The sequence below is a fragment of the Rissa tridactyla genome, chromosome 6 (genome assembly GCF_028500815.1).
Source record: "Rissa tridactyla isolate bRisTri1 chromosome 6, bRisTri1.patW.cur.20221130, whole genome shotgun sequence".
NCBI lineage: Eukaryota > Metazoa > Chordata > Aves > Charadriiformes > Laridae > Rissa > Rissa tridactyla.
In genome coordinates, this window is record NC_071471.1 from 36023775 (window position 1) to 36044049 (window position 20275).

General features: G+C 60.7%; 3 protein-coding genes across 6 annotated transcripts in view; 2 read left to right on the forward strand and 1 right to left on the reverse strand.

Moving 5' to 3' along the window:
- Nucleotides 1-8383, forward strand: part of ASCC1 (activating signal cointegrator 1 complex subunit 1) — a 39316-nt gene extending 30933 nt beyond the window's left edge. Inside the window, exon 10 of one of the 3 annotated variants that reach the window (XM_054204856.1) lies at nucleotides 7774-8383. In XM_054204856.1, coding sequence (XP_054060831.1) covers nucleotides 7774-7890 — 117 coding nt within the window. In that variant the 3' untranslated portion in view covers nucleotides 7891-8383. Of the gene's footprint in view, nucleotides 1-9; nucleotides 5945-7208; nucleotides 7754-7773 lie in introns of those variants that run through there. The other 2 variants (XM_054204858.1, XM_054204860.1) reach the window with 2 other exon arrangements.
- Nucleotides 8384-11782: 3399 nt separating this feature from the next.
- SPOCK2 (SPARC (osteonectin), cwcv and kazal like domains proteoglycan 2) lies at nucleotides 11783-17199 on the forward strand. Its single transcript, XM_054205746.1, has 10 exons — nucleotides 11783-11983; nucleotides 14280-14325; nucleotides 14593-14707; nucleotides 14804-14906; nucleotides 14995-15103; nucleotides 15195-15314; nucleotides 15404-15622; nucleotides 16451-16513; nucleotides 16620-16757; nucleotides 16879-17199. The coding sequence occupies exons 1-10, from the start codon at nucleotides 11783-11785 to the stop codon at nucleotides 17022-17024; spliced, it is 1260 nt and encodes a 419-aa protein (XP_054061721.1). The 3' UTR covers nucleotides 17025-17199.
- A 935-nt stretch (nucleotides 17200-18134) lies between these two features.
- TYSND1 (trypsin like peroxisomal matrix peptidase 1) lies at nucleotides 18135-20237 on the reverse strand. Of its 2 annotated transcripts, none has more exons than XM_054206784.1 (4): nucleotides 19138-20237; nucleotides 18924-19057; nucleotides 18630-18737; nucleotides 18135-18539 (listed from the first exon to the last, which is right to left on the reverse strand). In XM_054206784.1, exons 1-4 carry the CDS (start codon nucleotides 20118-20120, stop codon nucleotides 18328-18330), a joined length of 1437 nt encoding a protein of 478 aa, XP_054062759.1. In that variant the 5' UTR covers nucleotides 20121-20237; the 3' UTR covers nucleotides 18135-18327. The 2 variants fall into 2 exon arrangements, with proteins under 2 accessions (XP_054062759.1, XP_054062758.1); XM_054206783.1 differs by having other exon boundaries at nucleotides 18142-18539; nucleotides 18630-18815.
- Between the last annotated feature and the right edge of the window lie 38 nt (nucleotides 20238-20275).

The window sequence follows — 20275 nt, forward strand, 5'->3', positions numbered from 1 at the left end:
TACCAACAGCTTTCCATTGCTGCAATAGCTGAGGAGTCAGCCTGATGAGGAGCGACAGAGGTGCTGCTGCGGCTGCAGGTGCCCTGACAGGCCTGTGCGGGAGGTGGCAGGAGTGAGGAGCATCCAGCAGGTCGGTGGCATCCCAAAAGCAGGGTTGGAGGCTGTGGTTCCTGCAGCAAAGGAGAAGAGCTCCGATGGAGAGTTTGCTGGAGTTCAGTGGACTCTCCCTAGAGTCCATCAGTGTTCCTGAGTGTTACTTTCACATTTCTAAACCTTTTTTTTTTATTATTTTTAATCTGTCCGTGTTTTTTGCCATCAGTAAGTTTTCCTCTATCAATCCTTTTTGCTTAATGCTGGTACCAGCTCTGTAACACGGTGGTTTGCTTAAGAGTCGGCACCTTCCCTGCCGTAGCTGGCATAGGTACCGCAGTTGCACTTTGGCCAGGTGATTTGGAAGAGCGCTTGTTCTCTGTTCTTCTGCAGTGTTTTCCGTCCCAAGCTGTGGATGCATTATACAAGTGTTATTTCAAAGCTATCATCCCTTATGAGATGGAAAAATACCCTGATGGTTATTTGGGCAAGCCACAGTCGGCAGTCTGATCCTGTCTGGGTCCTTCCCCTCCCTTGTAGTGTAAGATGGGGCAGGAAGGGTTTGGGGTGTTGGGACCGTGCTCTGCTGCCGGTACTGCTGGGAATATCCAAGGGAGGGTGCAGAGTCTGAAAACACACAGGTTTCATTGCTCCGTGTGGAGGCACCTCTTCAGAAATGCCGCTTAATTTTTCTCCATGCTCGTCAGCGGGTGCCTGGGATTTTGTTTGCTTCTTCCCTTCCCCAAAGGGGATCACAGTGCCGTAGCATGCTGATTTCCCATGGAAAGCAACCTCCCGGTCCCTCACGGCTTTCCGAGTTTGTTCCTTCATTCACCGCTGCTCCCGATGAGGACACGCCATGGGTAGCGGCTGCCGCCGGGCGAGCTGGTGACTGTTGTCACTGCGTGCAGAGCAGATGAAGCTGTAAAGCCTGCGGCTCCTCTGAAGCTTGAGTTTAATCTCCTGGTTTGAGCTCTCTCCACGCTGCTGTCTGCTGCTGGACCCCGATTCCCAGCGTGATCTTGTGTGGCCAGAGCACTGGGTCACCTGTCAAAAGCGATCCTCCTGCACGTGTCCTCCCATGGAGGCAGAGACGAGTGGCACTCAGCCTGTTCCCATGCCCTCCTGGAAGGGATCTTTTGGTGGCTAAACCTTCGACCTGGGCGAAACAGAGGAGAAGAGGTTGCTGGCGTCCCGTCCTCAGCGTGGGCTGCACAGCAGGAATGACAGGGAGCTCATCCGCAGCCGTAGGTTCCCGGAGCTGCGAACCTCTTCCTTCCTGCATCTCAGAAGTTGCTAATTTCTGTGTTCATTCCAGATACGGAAAACGGGACCCCCCTCAGCCCCCTGCCGAGGGCAGCTGGGTTTCTTAGGCTGATTGGTCACAGGCTAATGACATTACATGCCTCTGCTCGCCTGCAGCGCTGGTTCACCGGGGACAGTTTTGTACTGTTAATCTATAATACCCCTACCCTAAGGCGCTGCTTTCTGTGGCTGGAGTTCACAGCAAAGCGAGCTCCCCGCAGACTCTGCGTGTGTGTGTGTGAGTGTGTGTGCGTGAGTGTGTGTGCGTGCGCATTTTGTTCTGCAATAATGCTGCTCTTTGGTGGGAGTTTTTAATTGCAAGGCATTGCAGTGAATCGTTGTTCCCTCGGCATTTCCAAGCTCTCAGCAGAGCTGCTTGGACTTTTTATTAATTCAGGATGGGTTCTTTTTGGCTGACTATGGGAGACGATGTAAGCTTTAAAAACTGATCAATAATCCTGATGGTAGCAGCAAAATCCAGGCCAGGCGGCGTGAGTGCAAGCCAGAGATTACGTGAAGGAAGTTTTAAATACTTCTTACTCCCTTCCCTTGTCTGGACTTATTTTGTCCTCCCGCTGCCCAGTGCCTCTCCAGGCAAATCCATTAATATTTCTTATGCTTGTTGAGTTCGTGACAGGTGATTTAAAAGCACCGTTTTGTGTTGGCATCTCCGCTCTTCATAACCAGAGCCGAAACACGTCGCTGCTGTCCTTACGTGGATCAGCGCCGTGATTTATTGCTGTTGTTTCCAGGTTTGAACACAAAGGTGCTGTCTCATTCTGGGAGGGCTGGCTGCGGGAAGCGAGCCCCCGAGGATGGCTGCATGACAAATACCCGCGCCCAGGAACACAACATCATTTAGACACATGTTTTTTAACTGCTTCGTCGACGAATCGTCCTCCTTTGCATTTGTTTCTGCAGTGCTTTGGTACAACCTGCTTCACAGGCAAAGGCGGAGGAAAAAATAGAGGAAAGAGGCATCCTGGGTCTGATCTGTTGCTCTGCCTTTGATAAGGAAGTAGTTGTGGTTTGGGGGCTGAAGTTTGTACTTGCGTTTTTGGCTCACGTTTGCAAGGAGCCAGTGGTTCGATGTGTGATTCTTTCTCTCCCAAAACAAATCCTCAGCCTCTGTCTGCCTTCAGAAAATGATTGTCGCACCCCAAGGGAGCCCAGCTGTGTAATTTGTGGGTAATAGAGGGGAACAGACCTCGGAGAAAGAAGGGCTTCCAATATCTGAACGGAATCATCTTAAATGAGAGAGATGGGGGTGTGGAAATGACAGGCATGCTGGTAGCTTTTCCTGGCTCAGAATAAGCGACTTCTGGGGAGAAATGGAGAAAAGCTTGCCTTCTGGGAGCTATCACAGGGCTGCCTGCCTTTCATCGCCACCCGCATGATTGTGTCCTTGGACCCGGCCTCCCAGAAGGGAGAGGGAGATGAGGGAGCGCTTACAGAGGTGGGCCTACGGTAGTTTGCAGGTTGACATGTGAATTATGGGTTATCCACGGACTGCTACCCTGCCTCCCTCGGGGGCTCGTGGCTTTTGGGGAAGGCGACAGGGCTGCAGTCCTTGCCGTCCCCTGTGGGTCCTGGGATGCTGCTCCCGGCAGGATGCTGTGCCGTTCTCTAGGCACTCGCTTCCTCCCCACGGGAGAGGCCGTGTCCTTCTAGGCATCCTCGCCGAGCAGCTTCTGATCCACACGCTGTGGTTTGAAAGGCAGGGCGCATCTCTGGCACGTTTGCTTGGAGGTGCTGGGTCTGGGGTTAAAAGTTAACAACGCGCTTGCCTTATTGGGTTCTAATTTAATTTGGGAAGGCAGCAGGGGAACAGAGGGCACTTAGTCTGCTAAGTGCTATTCCCTTGATGGGAGTGAGTAGCTTGCACGGCGTGCGTGGCATCGACTTCATCAACTGACCTTTGCCTCCATCAGGTTCATTTTAAAAAATAAAATAAAATAAAAAAATCCCAACCCCCAACCTCTTATTTATTCTTTAGGCAGCGAGGACGTAAATCCTTCAGCGTGTTTGGATTTATAGAATTACTGCGCTTTTGCTGAGCCTCACGTCCCACTCCAATCAAATGACACGGCTTTCAGTAACCGCGCGGGGGATTGCGTGTTTCCTCCCCCTGCCTGCCTCTGAGCCGCTCCCGACCCGTTCCTCCTTGTGCTCCCTGTGGCCTTTTTGGGGAAAGGTGGGCCCATGGCACCCATGGGAAGGGACAGGAGGGGGACAAGGCAAGTCTTAGGGTTACCAGCATTTACGACTGGAGCATAACAACCTCCAGGTAGCTTCTTTCCTCACCCAGAATAAAAAAATGCTAAAACGCTTTCATAGGAGGCATTTCATCAGCTGTGTTACAGGCCTCCTCCGAAACCAGAGCGTTTCCGTGGTGGCTGGGGAGAGGGGGGAGATATAAATATCTTTTCTCGGTTCTGCTTGGCTTTTCCCCAAGATAAATAGAAGTGAAAGTCAAAAGTAGAGGCTCGGCCTTCTGAAATCTCTTCCTGAGCCCCCAGGGATCCGAGGGCAGGATGCTTCCATGGTGGGGAGCCAGCTCCCGGTGTCTTGGGGGCGGTGTCAGAGGGTGATGTTTGCGGGTCCTCCCTCCCCACTGCCTGAGGCAGATCTTGGCCTTCTGATTGCTTGGCTGTGCTCCGCACGCCTGGCGGCCAGTGGCTGCTGTCGCGGGAAGCCCCAGGGAGCAAAGAAGCATGGGTGAGAAGCCGGCTTGAAACGAGAGCAGGAAAAAACCTCTGTGGTTGTCCTCTAAATCTTGTGGCATGTTTGCTCTCAGAAAGTACAGGCACATTACCAAAAATCAATAGTTCTAGCGGCGTTCTCCCTGGGAAACACACAGGCGCTCGGACACACGAGAGGTGGTACGTCTTAAAAAAGCCAAGGGAATACAAAGTGCTTTGGTACGAGCAGCGTACAAATGGAGGGCCCTTGACCTGGGCAGCGTCTTCTGGGACTTCTCGATTGTCTTTCTGGTCCGATGTGCATGAGGCTGCGCCAGGGCTGGGGGAGGGTTTGCCTCATTAACTAGTTTTGCTACTTTTTGCTTTGAAGTACACGTCTTTTGTAAGAAAAACAGGTTGTGGTGTGCAGGGATAATAAAAACAAGCATTTGAAAGACTCTTCCTTTGGCTGCTTTGTGTAAAGCTTTGACTTCTAGGGCTGCTGATGGGACCGGCACATCGTGGCGTTTCGTTTTGTTTAGACACAGAAACGCGTCTCGTCCCCCTTCTCTTTTAAAAAATCCTTTTCAAATCCTAGTATCTTCTTGCTTACCAGCGCACCTACTGCTCCCTCCATTAGAAATGGGAATTATTTCCATTTTTCCTTGGAGAATGCTCTGTGAAGGCAAGGAGCATCAATGTGAACACCCGTTTTGAGAGGGGTGGGTGTTAAGCTTGGGGGTGCGTGGGCACGCTGGCGGCGAGCACTGCAGCGCACCCCGGAGAGAGCTTCAAAGCATCCTTCCTTCTCCCATCAGCCAAAACAAAAAGAGAAAGGAGACCAGCCCCTTTTTACGAACATCTCTTATTAATGAGACATTTTATCCTAAGTCCTCTAACATGAACGACGCAGGCTTTTGGGAACATAATTAATCTTTAATTGTATAAATCTTTAATTGTATAAAATGGAGTTTGTATGGCTGTAGTCATTTCTCTCTTTTCCTCCTCTCCCTGTCGGAGATGCTCCCTTAGCACGACTTCTTTTCAACAGGGTGCCGTGCTTCAGGGCAGCGTCTGTGTCCCTTGAAGCCATGCTCTTCTGGAGCAGCCTCTCGCTGGGACGGGGACCTGCGTGACCCCCGTGGCGGGGCATCTGGCTCCTGCTGAGTACACGCTCGGAAGAACTGGCAGCAAGTTGCAGCTTAATACGAGTCTGAGTGATTAGCAGTGAATTACTTCAGGCCCTGTGCAAAGTAAATCCCTGTGCCGGGATTTTAAGGGACAAGCGTCACCCCAAAGGCAGGGTGAAGTGCAGGGGAGCCAGAGGCAGGCTACGACTGAATGGACTGGTGCAGAGAAACCTGGTTCTTCGCAGTGTTTGTGCTAACCCAGATGCTTTTTGCAGAAGCAGTCTGAGGGTCAATTGCACGTGTTGCCATGCAGGCAGGTCCGGGGAGGAGGAGGAGTGGTCCCAGGCAGGTGGGCTTCTGTCAGCAAGCGTTGTGCAGCACACTGAGAGCGGCCCTGAGGAGAAGGACTTGGGGGTGTTGGTGGGTGAGAAGCTCAACAGGAGCCAGCAATGTGCGCTGGCAGCCCAGAAACCTCCCGCACCCCAGGCTGCATCCCCAGCAGCATGGGCAGCAGGGCGAGGGGGGGGATCCTGGCCCTCTGCTCCGCTCTGGGGAGACCCCCCTGCAGTGCTGCCTCCAGCTCTGGGGCACCAACAGCAGAAGGACACGGAGCTGTTGGAGCAGGGCCAGAGGAGGCCCCGGAGATGCTGGGAGGGCTGGAGCCCCTCTCCTGTGAGGACAGGCTGAGAGAGCTGGGGGGGTTCAGCCTGGAGAAGAGAAGGCTCCGGGGAGACCTCAGAGCCCCTTCCAGTCCCTAAAGGGGCTCCAGGAAAGCTGGGGAGGGACTCTGGATGAGGGAGGGGAGCCATAGGACGAGGGGGAACGGTTTTACACTGGAAGAGGGGAAATTGAGATGAGATCTGAGGCAGAAATTCTTGGCTGTGAGGGTGGTGAGCCCCTGGCCCAGGTTGCCCAGAGAAGCTGTGGCTGCCCCATCCCTGGAGGTGTTCAAGGCCAGGTTGGACGGGGCTTGGAGCAGCCTGGTCTGGTGGGAGGTGTCCCTGCCCAGGGCAGGGCGTGGCACTGGGTGGTCTTTGAGGTCCCTTTCAACCCAAACCATTCTATGATCTGCCTGTAGCTCCAGCTGTTTCAAACTGAAGCAGGGGCTTAGCAATGGCTGAGAGCTGGCTTGGCACGCGTAAATACCCCTTCTCTTCAGAGATGCCATCCTGACTGTTGTGTGTCCATGGGGAATTGCTGGTGTTGGCCAAATCCCAAGTGGAGAGTTGCCTGGGTGAGCTGGCAGGCTGGAGCAGGGGCTGGAGTCTTCACGGTGCCTGGGATCCGCTCTGCGGCCCTGGTACCTGGGTGGTGCTCCCTGGAAGAGGGACAGGCAAGGAATCACTTACCCTAAGGTACCTTTCCTTTGTGGAGGAGTGTCAGCGAAACCAGGAATTGTCCTGAAAGAAACCCAGCCAGGTCCCCTTGCAAAAAGGGGTGTTTGGAAAGTAGAATACCCTTGGGAGAACCAACAAAAGAGCAGTCATGCCCAAATCAGTGCCAGGCAGAGCCAAATGCCTTTTGGAGGAGGGGAAGTGCAGCCTTTCAGATGCTAACTGGGTATTTGGATCAGCTGCTGTATGGAGGAACTGGTGTGCCATTGGCTCTAGGAGGACCTGTTGTAATTAATGCATTGGCTTTGGCTGCCTTCTGTAACGGCAGGAAGGGATGTGCGACTCTCTTGAGCCAACGCCTGCGGGGACAGATAGAAAATTTAATAGGAGACAGATGGAATGGACATTTTGGAGATCTCCGCGGTGGGAAGATGTCGCTGCTCAGGCCCTCAGGGACTCACAGCACTCCCGTTCAGCTGAGTTTTGAAATTAGCATCTCCGCGGAAGAGCTTTTCCTAAGGCACGGCTGATGCCTACAGGTAGAGCAACTTTCTGCGGCTTAATGGAACGGGAGGAGCACTTTACGCTTGGACACGATGCCTTTCCAGCAATATTGCTGAAATTCCCCGTAAGAAATTCTGATGTCATTTTTTTGGTCTGTTTCATAGATTGGATTAATCAGCGGAGACACGCCCTCCGGGTCGCGGAGTTGGCTTCCTTTCATTAATTTACCCTCGAGTCTTTGCTGAACAAAGAAGGATTTGTTGAACAAAGCCGGGTCAGTGCTGGGCTGAAGAGCCTTGCGCCTCTAGCCTGCTAGTTTGAATTAGGACTGAGCCGTAACTGTAAATTGTACGTCCTGTGGCCTGGATTGGTAAAAATGTCCTGGCCTCAATTCTTGTCTCCTGCAGAGCCTGAGACCTCAAGAGACACCCCAAGGTGGTGGCCTTTGGGGCGATGAGTAGACTCCCCAAATGAGACACAGTCAGAAAGAAAGTTTGGGAAGGTGTGAGCAACTCTGCTGTCGATAAAAAGAGGTGTTCATTTCATACTGTTTGCTTTAAAGGCTTAGTGGACTCTCTAGGGGGAAAAATAATTTAAAGAATAGCTTCATTAAAGGCCAAACAAGTCTATGAGTAGAGGCTTTTTGCAGGGCTGGTGAGAGATCCGTGGACCAGCTGCTGGCTGCATTTCTCTGGGTGCCCCTCAAATGTTTTTTCTCCTCTCTTCCAGCTCTTTGAGGACTTCTACTTCGGAGAGGTGCAGCTGGACGCGGTGCATCTCTCCCAGAGGTTCTCTTCAGATGCCTCTGGCTACTATGCGACGTCTGGGCGGCTCACCTTCTCCTGAAGCAGCAACCCAGCTGCCGCAGCGGGTCCGCTCGCCGGTGAAACGTGGTTTTACAGAACACGAATTTTGGACAAGAACCCGGGAACTCCAGGTGGGGATGCCTTGTGACCCCTCGAAAGCACACTGCAGCCAGGAACCACGGCATTTCCCACATTTCCCTGCCCTCTCTCTGGGGGGAACCGGAGTCCTTCCTCCTCCTTTCCCTATTGGTAACCAAAACATCACCAAGTTGCCTCTTTGATGTCTGTCGCCTCTTTGTTTTCCAAGAAAACAACTAGAAAAACTGGTGCAGGTGGCTTTTGGGGCATCACTGATGTTTAAACATGGCTTCGTTTCAGAAGGAGGAAGTTGGTTCTTAAAATAAGTATTTAAAATCCAAGAGAGCTCCCGGGAGCATGGTTTAACAATATTGAGGTCAGGCATTGCTTGGATCTCCGTCAGCGTGCCTGTGTGATGTAGATCTCCAAATAAATTAATTCCCTTCAAAAGCAAAGTGTTTACCTCCTGTTGCATTGATAGTTTCTGTAATTAAACTTCCAGCACACAACTATGTTTAATAAGAAAGCATTTATGGTAAGAGCTCTTTCCGGTGACCGTTTCAGAGTGTGTCAAAAAACATACGCCTTGTAGGTGTTTTCTCCGTGAAAACAAGAGCAAAACTCTTTGATACCATTGTGAATCCTTCAGAGATCTGAAGACAACTGGGTTTTTTTTCTTGTAAATCTCCCTGTTAGGTAAGAATAGCAACACAGGCTTTCAACTCTCCCGAGGATGAACGCTTTGAAAAATGGAAAGTGCTGCTCTTTAGTTGTTTTGCAACAAACTGGTGGTGGCAGCAACTGGTGCTGCCCATCCCTAGTCGCTGCCGTGGATGTGGAATCGTGTCCTGGAGGCAGAGAGCGGGTTTGCTAGGGACAGGGCTGCTCCAGCAGCACCTGCTTGTATTACTGTTTGGTTTTAAGAGGTTTTCATCCCATTTTCTCCCTCCCGAAGTGTGGCTATACTCTGCCTGCGCGCACAAACAGCGGTGGGAGGCGGTCAGGATTCAGGCTGGCTTTCCGTTTTTTTCCCCACATGCGTTGCTGGTTGTATTTCCAAGACCAAATTGCCTATCTCTGCTTGCAAGCCTGCCTGCCAGGAGATCAAATCATCCGTGGCTTTGCCCTTTACCCCGGAGTCCCTGCTTGTACCCAATTACAACCGTTGGGCTTTTTGTCTCCGCTTTTCCTTGCAGCTGAACGCCTGCCTGCTCTCCAAGCGGAGGAGGAAGGGTTGCCTTCAAAGCCCTTGGCTGGGCGGGCAGACCGCCGGCATGGGGAGGTGCCGAGGGCACTTAATACTGGCCACTGTCACCTTTCAGCCAGCCTGAAGAGGTGCTTGGCAAATTGCGCCGGCCACCCCAAGAACAGCCCCGGGAGCTGCTGCCGCAGGAAGGGGAGACGCACCTCGGGAAACTTGTTCCCGCTGGGTTTTTAACAGCTTTCAGCAAGAAACTGAGCGCTACAGGATGTGGGGTGCTGCTTGCGCTGGAGTTTTCCTTAATAGGGCATTGGTGGCATTTTTATCACACCTGCTTTGCTCCATTGTCACCTCATACTGATTTCTTCTTCATCGAGGTGGGCTTATAGTCTTCCCTCCCTCCCTAATGCAGGAGGAGCTTTGCAAACAGCATCTCAGCGTGGAGACAAACACAGCTTTTCTACAAAGAAAGGCCGACCTGAGGATACTCTTCCACTTCCCACTCTTATAGGCACGTTTTAATGACAATTGTTTCTGTGACCCTTTGGAAGTTGGTTGAATTTTCAGTGGTAAGCGGCTTATCCCACTGCTCCAGCCTGGCACGGCTAAATTCGTTACACACCTCCATCCCCGGGCGGAATTAAGGGTTCTGGTCTGTTCCTCTCATCCGCGGAGTCATAGCTTAGGGCTTTTCCATCGTTATTCCTAAATTAGAAGTTTCATATTGAGCATGATAAAACTGTGCTTTGTGCCCAGTCCTGCATGAACTGAAATCCCGTTAAACCAGGCAGCGTTAGGGGTTTGCAGGACACGACTTAATACTTCAGAACTTGCCTAAAACTTGTTTAAACTGAAGCCTGCGGCGCTGTGTTTTGTCTCCATCCCGAGCATCCTCACAGGGAGAAGAAAAGCCGTGTTTGTGTGTGCGCCGGGAGCTCCCCGGCTGCAGCTGCGAAGGAGCAGCGGGTGTGCGGGGCCCCGCGCCCCCGCTGCTCCTTCGCAGCTGCAGCCGGGGTGAGTTATCACCATCCTTCCTTGCCAAGCCACCAAGACGTCCCCACGAGTGGCACCATGCCCACCAACAGGGGTTGGAGGATGGGGGGATAGAGATACGGGGTGGGCGTTTGGTGGGGATGGCGGGTGAGGGGTCCAGGGCCGGGGGGACACAGGGCAGGGACCAGGGATAGGGGATGAGGGGTGCAGGATGGGGGTGTGGCAGGGACAGGGGATGCGGGATGAAGGATGTGGGATGGGGACATTGTACGGACCAAGGATGCAGGATGAGGGATGCAGGGATGGGGGATGCAGGATGAGGACTGGGTATGGACCGGGGATGCAGGATGAGGACTGGGTATGGACCAGGGATGCAGGATGGGGACAGAGCAGGGACAGGGGACATGGGATAGGGACATAGAAGGGACTGGGAATGCAGGACTGGGGAAACAGGATGGAAATGTGGCAGGGATGTGGGATGGGGATATGGTAGGGACCTGAGACGCAGGATGGGGGATGCAGGATAAGGGATGCAGGATGAGGACTGGGTAGGGACAAGTGATGCAGGATGAAGGATGTAGGATGGAGACAGGGCAGGGACAGGGGATGCAGGATGGGGACTGGGTATGGACCAGGGATGAGGGATGGGGACAAGGTATGGACCAGGGATGTGAGATGAAGGATGCAGGATGGGGACAGGGCAGGGACAAGGGACATGGGGTGGGGACATAGAAGGGAGGGGAATGCAGGACGGGGGAAACAGGATGGAAAAGTGGCAGGGATGGGGGATGCGGGATGGGGACACGGTGGGGACCAGGGATGGGGGATGTGGGATGGGGACAAGGTATGGACCAGGGGTTCAGGATGCAGGATGGGGACAGGGCAGGGACAGGTGATGCGGGATGGGGAGTGGGTATGGATCAGGGATGCAGGATGGTGACAAGGTATGGGCCAGGGATGCAGGATGGGGACAGGGTGGGGACAGGGGATGCAGGATGGGGACAAGGTATAAGAGCAGGGATGAGGGATGTAGGATGGGTAAAAGGCAGGGATGGGGGATGCAGGATGGGGACTGGGTATGGACCAGGGGATGCAGGATGGGGACAGGGAAGGGAGGGCACGCAGGATGGGGACTGGGTATGGACCAGGGGTGCAGGATGGGGACAGGGAAGGGGGGGCATGCAGGATGGGGACTGGGTATGGACCAGGGGTGCAGGATGAGGGATGTGGGACGGGGGATGCAGGATGGCCATGAGGTATGGACCAGAGATGCAGGATGAGGGATGGGGACAGGGCAGGGATGAGGGATGCAGGATGCAGGATGGGGACTGGGTATGGACCAGGGACGAGGGATGGGGGATGCAGGATGGGGATAGGGCAGGGATGGGGGATGCAGGATGGGGACAGGGCGGGGACAGGGGTGCAGGATGGGGCCGGGGGAGGCCCCGGGGCTGCGGCCGTGCCGTGCCGGCGGCTCCCCCACCCCGGTGCCGGCGCGCAGGTGCGGCGGGCGCGGCGGACGCTCCGCCCCGGCCCTCCCGCCGGTGCCGCCCGGTGCCGCCCCGCGGCCGCACTCGCCGCCGGCGCCTCCCCGTGCGCACCGCTCCGCACCGCACCGCTCCGCGCCGCGCCGCGCCGCTCCCCCCGGCGCTGCGGCAGCATGCGGGGCTGCGGCGGGCGCCGCGCCTTGCTGGCCCTGCTGGCCCTCCTCCTGCCCTCCGCCGCCGCCGCCGGCCCCGCCGCCGGCCCCGGCCCGGCCGCGGCGGGGGAGAGCCCCGGCAATTTCATGGAGGACGAGCAATGGCTCTCCTCCATCTCCCAGTACGGCGGCAGGATCAAGCACTGGAACCGCTTCCGAGACGTGAGTCCGGGCCGGCGGCGGGGCTGGGGGCGGGGGGGGGGGACGACGACAAACGGGGACACGGGACGCGCCACCGGGCACCGGGAGCCCCCACCTCCGCCCTCCCCGCCGCTGCGGCTGCCGCAGCACCGCCCTCCCCCGGCACCGGCCCCGGCCCTCGGCTCCCTGGCAGGCGGCCGGGGATGCTCGGCGCTGCCCGCATCCCGCCGCGCCGGTACCCGGTACCCGGGGGATGCCCCCCTCCTTCGGCAGCGCCGATGCCAAGGCCACCCTGCCCATCGCCACCCCTGCCCATCGCCACGGCCGGCGTGGCCGATGCCAAGGCCACCGTGGCCAGGGCTCGACGCCAAAGCCAACCTCGCCACGGACCCCGGGGTGCTGCCTCCCGGCCCCTCTCCCCCTGCGCCGCACCGTGGCCTCGGTGACAGGTCGGGACACCGACGCCTTCCCGGAACCCTGCGGGGTGTCGCAGGGGTGCCCAGCCCCTGCTCGGCGGGGTGGTGGTCCTGGGGAGGTCCCTGGGGACAGGGAGGGGGACACGAAGCGGGGAGTGGGAGGATGCAGACGTCGCCAGCGCTGGCGGGTGACCTGGCACCTGGGGCTCGGCGTCCTGTCACCCCCCGCTTTTACGCAGCCCGTAAAGAACGGCCTCAGCAGCGTTTGGTTCCGATCCTCAGTTTTATGGGGATTTTTTCCTGGGCTCATTTTACGCCCGTCCCCCCACGCTACCCCCCACTAATGTCCCCCCAGGGCGGGGACACGGCGCTGCATCCCCATCCGGGGGGATTCCGGGGGACATGCAGCAGCCGGGCGGGGAGGGGGCACACGCCGAGCCGCCCCCCCCATCCCGAGCCGGCCCCTCCGTCTTTGTTCAGATGCGCACTAGGGTTCACCTTGGCAGCAAGGATGCGCCGCCGGGAGATGTCCCCTGCCGTGAGCAGGGCGGGGGGAAACGCCCCCCCCCCCCCCAAGTAAACCAGTTAGGGGGACAGAGCAGGGGTGACAGAGCAAGGGAGGGGGTAAAAGCCTCCCCAGAGACCCCCACCAGCGACATACCCGGCCAGAGCTGGGCACCGGGGACCTTGGCCAGCTGCAGATGCTCAAGGGGGAGCACGTGTGGACGTGGCCCCACCACGCTGAGCATCCCCGGGGGGGTTTGGGGCTGGGACCCCCATCCCGGTGCACCAGCAGCACACGGGGGGCCTGCCCAGCTGTGCCAGGGCTGCCGGCCCGGGGGGGACTGCAGCCCTGCCAGCCGTTAGCGCGGATTAATAAGCAAGTCCTGTGGATCTGTGGGGTTTTGGGCCCAGCGGCAGCAGCGGGGAGGAGGCTGGCGGCCCTGCCGAAAGCCACGCCGCAGGGAGCTGCCGGGCGCCGCAGTGTTGCTAATCATGGCCCGGGAACACGGGCGATATCGATTGCGGTGCAAAGGCCGGAGCGAGAGACAGAGCGATGCCCCTGTGGAGCTGCCTCCCACCATGCTGCCCCCCAGCACCTTGCCCCCCTCCCTGGAGCAGCGGGGAGGCTGCCGCCCCAGGGACACAACACCCACCCCGCTCTCTGCGGCTCCCCAACACCCCCGGGATGTTCTCAGGGCCCTGGGGGGAGCAGCTCTGCCTCCCCAGGCAGCGTCATCCATCTTAGCCTGCTCCCTCCGGGCTCAGTGTTGAAACACCGGGGTGGCAGTGCCAGGACTGTCACCCCCCAGGGATGATGGCGGGGCCTTGCTGGGCTCCCAGGGGCTTCCTCCCCCGCCATCCCTGTTTCCAACCCCCAGCCCTCCCCGCTCCCTGCCTTTCCTGTACAGCCAAGATGGGATGGGGAAAGGTTTTACCCTGTATAAATGCTCTCCGGGGTTACAGACTAGAGCCAGAGAGGGGGGAACATCTTAGTGGTGGGCATCGGTGGCATCTGGGGCAGGTGATGGGACCTTTGGGCACTTGTTGGGTGCCCAGCTGGCCCAGAGTGCCCATCACCATGGGCTGGGAGCTCTGGTCTGCCCCGGGGGCTGACGGCGGGTGCTCTCTCTTTCTTTCTCTCTCTTTTTGGGTGCTGGCTGGGCCGTCTTGCTGCCAGGAGGTGGAGGTGAGCGTCGAGGGGCTGCCGGTGATGGTGGCAGCCCGCTTTTGGGGTGGGGGGAAGCTGCTCCACGCCCCTGCTTGCTCCCCTCCTGGCGTGGGGACAGTCCCAGGAGTTTGTGCTGGGAGAGCCTCGCCAGGCTGGTGGCCCCAAGTGGGGTGGTGGCACTCCTGGTGGCACCTCTCCCGCTCATCCAGGCTCTCCCTGCCTTTTGCAGGACGACTACATCAAGAGCTGGGAGGACAACCAGCCCGGGGATGAAGGTACCCCTGGGATGGGTTTGGGATGGGGCTGGGTGCCAGCCGGTATTGCGGCGGGGTGGGGGCACACACACTTTCTACCCGCACCCCCCCGGGCTTTTCCCTTCCGGCAGGGCTGGTGCGTGCCGGGAAGCGGCAGCTGGTGCCAAGGCAGCTGCCCAGCTGCAGCCTGAATGGGGCTTTGTGCTGGGCTGGCTTGCGGCCAGCGCTGCTGGGGGTCCCCGGGGGGGTCCCCACCTGCCCCGGCCCCTCTCTGCCCCCTCCCTGTAGCCCTGGACACCACCAAGGACCCCTGCCAGAAGGTGAAGTGCAGCCGGCACAAGGTGTGTGTGGCGCAGGGCTACCAGCGTGCCATGTGCATCAGCCGCAAGAAGCTGGAGCACAGGTAGGAGGGATGGGGACGGGGACGAGCTGGTGGTGGTGGGGGAAGGGGGGGGATGCCGAGCCTGGGGGGGGCTCAGCATCGTCCCCCACCACACAGGATCAAGCCGCTGGGCTCCAAGGGGCACGGGGGCTGCAAGCCCTGCCACACCGCCCCGCTCGCCGCCGTCTGCGGCTCCGACGGCCACACTTACAGCTCGGCGGTAAGGACGGTGGCATCTCGCCGCAGGGAGGGGGACACCATGTCATCTATCCCCCCCCGTTCGCCAACGTCCCCCTGCTGCCCTGCAGTGCAAGCTGGAGCAGCAGGCCTGCCTGGCCAGCAAGCAGCTGACGGTGCGGTGCGAGGGGCAGTGCCCCTGCCCGACCCCACGCAGCCCTCCCGGCGACGCCAAGCAAGGTGAGCAGGGATGGCGGACACTGCGGAGGGCGTCCCCGAGCCCTGCCTGGCCTGACGCCGCTCCTCTGGACGCCCAATTCCCCCCCCTCAGAGCCGTGCACCGGGCAGGACCTGGCCGACCTGGGCGACCGCCTGCGTGACTGGTTCCAGCTCCTGCGGGAGAACGCCAAGCAGAATGGCTCCGGCGGCCTCCCTGCCAGCCCGGCCACTGGTACGTGTCCTCACTGGGCGTGGGGGGAACACAGGGGGGCTCTCCCCAGGGGGAAACCAGGCGACCGCGGTCCACATGCCGCCCCGCAGCGCTGGAGAGGAGCGTGGCGGCCAGCTGCAAGGAGGCGGTGGGGTGGATGTTCTCCCGGCTGGACACCAGCGGGGATCTCTTCCTGGAGGCGGCCGAGCTGGCCGCCATCAACCTGGACAAGTACGAGGTGTGCATCCGCGCCTTCTTCAACTCCTGCGACACCTCCAAGGACGGCCGTGTCTCCGCTCCCGAGTGGTGCTTCTGCTTCTGGAGGGAAAGTGCGTCGCACCAGGGCCAGAGAAGGGGGGATGCTGTGGGGATGGGGAGGGTTGTACACTGGGGTGGGGGTGATGCACACCATGGGGTCCTGGGGAATCCATGCTATGGCGGTGGGGTGGGAGGGGATGCTTGCCACGGGAGGATGTACGCCATGGGGTCTCGGCGGGGGGAATGCATGCCATGGGATACACACCACGGGGTTGGAGGGACGCACACCATTGATGGGGGGGGTGGGTGGGTGGGGTGTACACTGTGGGTCATGGGAGCGCATGGTGCAGGGTCTGGGGGGGAATGCACACCATGGGGGATGCAAGGTGTGGGGTCCTGGGGGATTCACACCATGGGGGATGCAGGCTGGTGGGGTCCTGGCGGGGGGGGGGGATGCCCATCATGGGGGATACAGGGTGCAGGGTCTTGGGGGGGTGCAGGAATACACACCATGGGGGATGCAGGCTGTGGGGTCAGGATACTGCACATCATAGGGGCTGCTGGGGCGCGGTGCACAGCATTGGGGAGGGGATGCATGCCATGGGATTTGGGGGAATGCAGTCTGTGTGTGGGGGTTGTGGGGGGCTGTATACCCGGGGCGGGGGGAGGGCGGGTAGGGGGTGTTCCTGCTGTGGGGTCATGGGGAAGCACACCATGGGTTGGCGGCTGCCCACCATGGGGGCTGCAGGGGCTGGTGGGGGGGATGCCCGCCATGGGGGATGCAGTGTCTGGGGCGGGGATGCCTGCCATGGGGGCGGGAGGCGGGGGGGGGGGCCGTGCGGCAGGCTGTACACCCACCCTAAGAGCGGTGTATGGGGTGTGGGGGGGCGGTGCTGCAGAGCCACCCTGTCTGAGAGAGCTGGAGAAGATTCAGATCCAAGAAGCAGCCAAAAAAAAGCCGGGTGAGTTGCTGGGGGGTGGGGGGGGTCCTGTCCGGGGCCCTGCATGGGATGGGGACAGGGAGCTCTTGCGGGGGGGGACGGGGGGGGTGTCATCGCTTCCCCGCAGGCACCTTCATCCCCAGCTGCGACGAGGATGGCTACTACCGGCGGGCACAGTGTGAGCCAGGTGGCGGGGAGTGCTGGTGCGTGGACCAGCAGGGCACCGAGCTGACGGGCACCCGCGGCCGTGGCAGCCCCGACTGCGGTGAGCGCCCGGGGAGGGGGGGGCACCCCCCATCTTTTTACTTTTTGGGGGGAGACAGGGTCACACACAACTCCAGGACCCGGCCGCAAGCCTCTGCCCCTTCCCTCCCCCCCCACCACAGAGGAGGCAACGGGTTTTTCGGGCGACTTCGGGAGCAGCGTGGGCTGGGAGGATGAGGAGGAGAAGGAGCCAGAGGAGGCGGGTGAGGAAGGCGAGGAAGAGGAGGGCGAAGCGGGCGAGGGCGATGACGGCGGATACATCTGGTAGAGGAGCAGGAGAGAGCCCGGCGGGCGGCACGGCCGGGCAGCAGCCCCCCCCCCAGGCCAGGGGTCCCCGTGACACCCCCCCCAAGCTACCGGGGTGGCGGTGGGGGTGGGGGGCGAGTGTGTGTGCGGCATCCCGTCACCCCCCAGCCCTGCATGGGACGGGGTGTCGGGGTGCTCGCCTGGGGAGGTGTGGGGGGGTGAGCGGGGCAAGGGGGGGGCCACGCTTGTGCGAATTCGAGCTGCTTTTAATTATTTTTTGTTGGGGGGGTTGGTGGGGTGGGGGGAGGGGTAGAGCCTTGTAGGCCTAGTGTGCTGCCGCGTGGTCTTCAACCGGGCAAATGGCGCTAATAAAAGTGGGGGGAAAAAAAAAAAAAGGAAAAACAGACCCATAAAACACCTTCCATAGATAAGCTGCCCCCCCCGCCCCTCCCCCTGTATATCCCCCCCATGCTGTGCTTGCGTGGCCCCCCCGGCATTGTGTAGCGGCTGTGAAATAAATACCCCGTGCTGTGTCGAACGCTCGCCTGCCCATTCCTCCCCCCCACCCCCCGCCGACATCCCCCAGTGCCCCACCTGCACCCACATGGGCTGCTGGGGGTGTCGTGTCCCGCCCATGGGGACATTCTTTCAGCGGGGGACAGGGATGCTGGTGGTGTCCTGCTCCTGCTGTGTCCCCCCCAGTAGGGATGGGGGTACCCCTGGGTTTGGTCCTGTCCCCCCCTCCCCACAACTGATGTAGGCTGGAGATGACACTCATCCTCCCCCCCCACCCCACCCCATAGGTCCCAGCTCCAAGTACTCCCCCCACCTCCATCAGCCCCTGACCCTATCCAGGACCCCAGCCCCAAACTAACCCCCTCCACCCCCAACCAGCTTTCAGACACCCCCGCACCCAGGGTGGTGGGGCACAGAGCCTCCTGCCTGGGGGGGGTGGGGAGGGGGGGGGCTGACATCCACCACCCACCTCCCACGGACACAGGGACACAGGTGCACCCAACTCGCCCCCCCCCGCCACCTGCTCAGCACCACAGGACACCACGGCCTCCACTCACAGCATTTAAGGCTCCAGGGAATAACAAAAAAAAAAAAATAAAATTCAGCCCCCCCCCATTTGGGGGCGCCAGCAGCTGGTAAAGGCACTGTGCCGTGTCCCATCCCACCCCCGCCCCCACAGGATGCCCACCCTTGGCCGTCCCTGCGGGGTCCCAGCACTCGGCCCTGACACCGCTGGGGCCAAAGAGGGGATGCGGCAGCTCCCCCCCGCTTGGTGTAAGCCCCCCCTCCACCCAGGAGCGGGGAGGGTGTCAGAGCTTGCTGGGGGGTCCCAGGTGCTGCTGGAGCCGCCACACCGCCCGCACCCCCTCGCCCGCACGGTTGAGCCCGGCGAAGGCACTGGGGTGGCCGGTGCGGCGGTAGCGGGTGAGGGGGGGCTGCAGGACGGTGACGGGGATGCAGAAGTTGAGATGGGGGTAGGTGGACCCAGCGCTGGTGTCCCGGGTGTTGCTGGCCACGATCCCTGGTGGGGAGAGGAGCGGTGCCCGTGTCACCAGAGGACACCCATGGGACCCCCCCCCCCCCCCACCACCCATGGGACACCCTGGCTTACCCAGGAGGCATCCGCTGCGGGAGGAGACAAGGGGGCCGCCGCTGGAGCCCCCGTGGACAGCACAGGTGGTCTGCAGCATGACAGGGCGCCCGGCCACCGCCACCACAGCTGAGAGGACCCCTGCCGTCACCGAGGGGCCGCACGCCCGCCCCAGTGCCCCGAAGCCCACCACCATCACCTCCTCTCCTGGGGCGGGGGGAGACGGGAGGTGGGTGCAAGGGGCGGGGCGGGGGGGGGAGGGGCACGGGGTGTGTGACACCCCAGCACCCCACGTCCCCCTCCCCAGCTGCTTACCTGGTCGGAAGGAGTCCGCGGGACATGGGGGGACGAAGCCCATCACGCTCTCCTCCAGCTCCACCACCGCCACGTCGAAGGGGGACGACTCCTGAGTGGCGAACACCACGCGCCCCTCGAGGATGGTGGCAGCCCTGAGGACACAGCACAAAGGACGTCACAGCAGAGAGGGACGCAGGGTGGGGGGGGGGGGGATGTGGTGTGGGACACTCACCGTCCGGGAGCGGGTGCCGGCATCACACGGATCTTGTCACCCGCCTCCACCACGTGCCGGCAGGTGAGGAGCAGGCGGGGGCCCAGCAGCACCCCCGAGCCCCACGTCGCCCCACACTCCACCAGCGCCGCCCAGCGCAGTGGGTCCTGCCCGCTTCCCGCCCCGATGGCGGCCACGCCTGCCAGCACCGGTGGCACCGCCACACCGGCTGCGGCCAGGAGGTCGGCGCTGCTGCGCAGGATGGCGGCCAGGGAGCAGAGGAGGGTGAGCCCGACCCACTCGGCGCCTTTCCAGCAGAAGGAGGCGGCGATGACGGCCACCAAGCGTGGGCCGGTGGGCGAGGGCTGGAAGGCGCCGCCGCCCTCGGTGCCGGGCAGGCAGCGTGCGTCCGTCAGGACCAGGGCATTCTCCTCGCCCGCCAGGTTGCTCACCACCCCTCTGCTCAGGGTGTTGAGGAAGAGGTCGGGGCAGAGGGCTCCGAAGGGCGACCCGCAGGCCACCAGCCCCTCGCCCTTCCGCAGGCAGCCGGTGCTGGCCCAGGCCGTCCAGCCTCCCCCGGGGGCGTCGAGGCCGGGCACCCGCAGCCAGGCGAACCAGTGCAGGGCCCGCCCGTCGTCCCCCGCCCCCTCCCCGCCAAAGCGCCATTGCTCAGCTTGCCCGAAGGCCTGCGCTAGCGCCCGCTGGAAGGGGCCGCAGGGCACCAGGGCCAGTAGCCGGGCTTCCTGCTGATGCAAGCTGCCGGCCTCGGGGTGGAGGACGAGGAGGCGCAGGCCGGGCTGGAGGGCGTCGGGCTGCAGGCAGCGGGCGGCCGCCCAGGCGTCGGGTCCGTGGCGCAGGAAGGGGGCGAAGATGGCGGCGTGGCAGAGCACCAGCCCCGGCTGGCGGCTGAGGGTCACCCCGCTGCAGCTGCGGGGCTGGCCGGGGGGGTCGGGGGGGCCGTGGAGGCTGACCACGCAGCAGGCCCGCTCCTCCGCGGAGGCCATGGCGGCGGGAGGGGCCGCATGCGGGGCGCGATGGGGCGCAAGGGAGCGCGCAAAGGCCGCGCACAGGCGGCGCAGCGAAGCGCAGCGCAGCCCCCAGCCAGCGCCGCCGCGCGCCCACCCCCGCGCCCCGCCCCGCCCGCCCATTGGCTGCGGCG

Excerpts from the sequence above, each read along its gene's own strand:
- TYSND1 (XM_054206783.1), bottom strand. The coding sequence starts at position 20,120 with ATGGCCTCCGCGGAGGAGCGGGCCTGCTGCGTGGTCAGCCTCCACGGC. Across the intron at positions 19,058-19,137 it reads CCGGCACCCGCTCCCGGACG|GGCTGCCACCATCCTCGAGG; the intron begins GTGAGTGTCCCA and ends CTGTGTCCTCAG. Across the intron at positions 18,540-18,629 it reads CCGCAGCGGATGCCTCCTGG|GGATCGTGGCCAGCAACACC; the intron begins GTAAGCCAGGGT and ends TCTCCCCACCAG.
- SPOCK2 (XM_054205746.1), top strand. The coding sequence starts at position 11,783 with ATGCGGGGCTGCGGCGGGCGCCGCGCCTTGCTGGCCCTGCTGGCCCTC. Across the intron at positions 14,907-14,994 it reads GCCACACTTACAGCTCGGCG|TGCAAGCTGGAGCAGCAGGC; the intron begins GTAAGGACGGTG and ends GCTGCCCTGCAG. Across the intron at positions 16,758-16,878 it reads CCGTGGCAGCCCCGACTGCG|AGGAGGCAACGGGTTTTTCG; the intron begins GTGAGCGCCCGG and ends CCCCCACCACAG.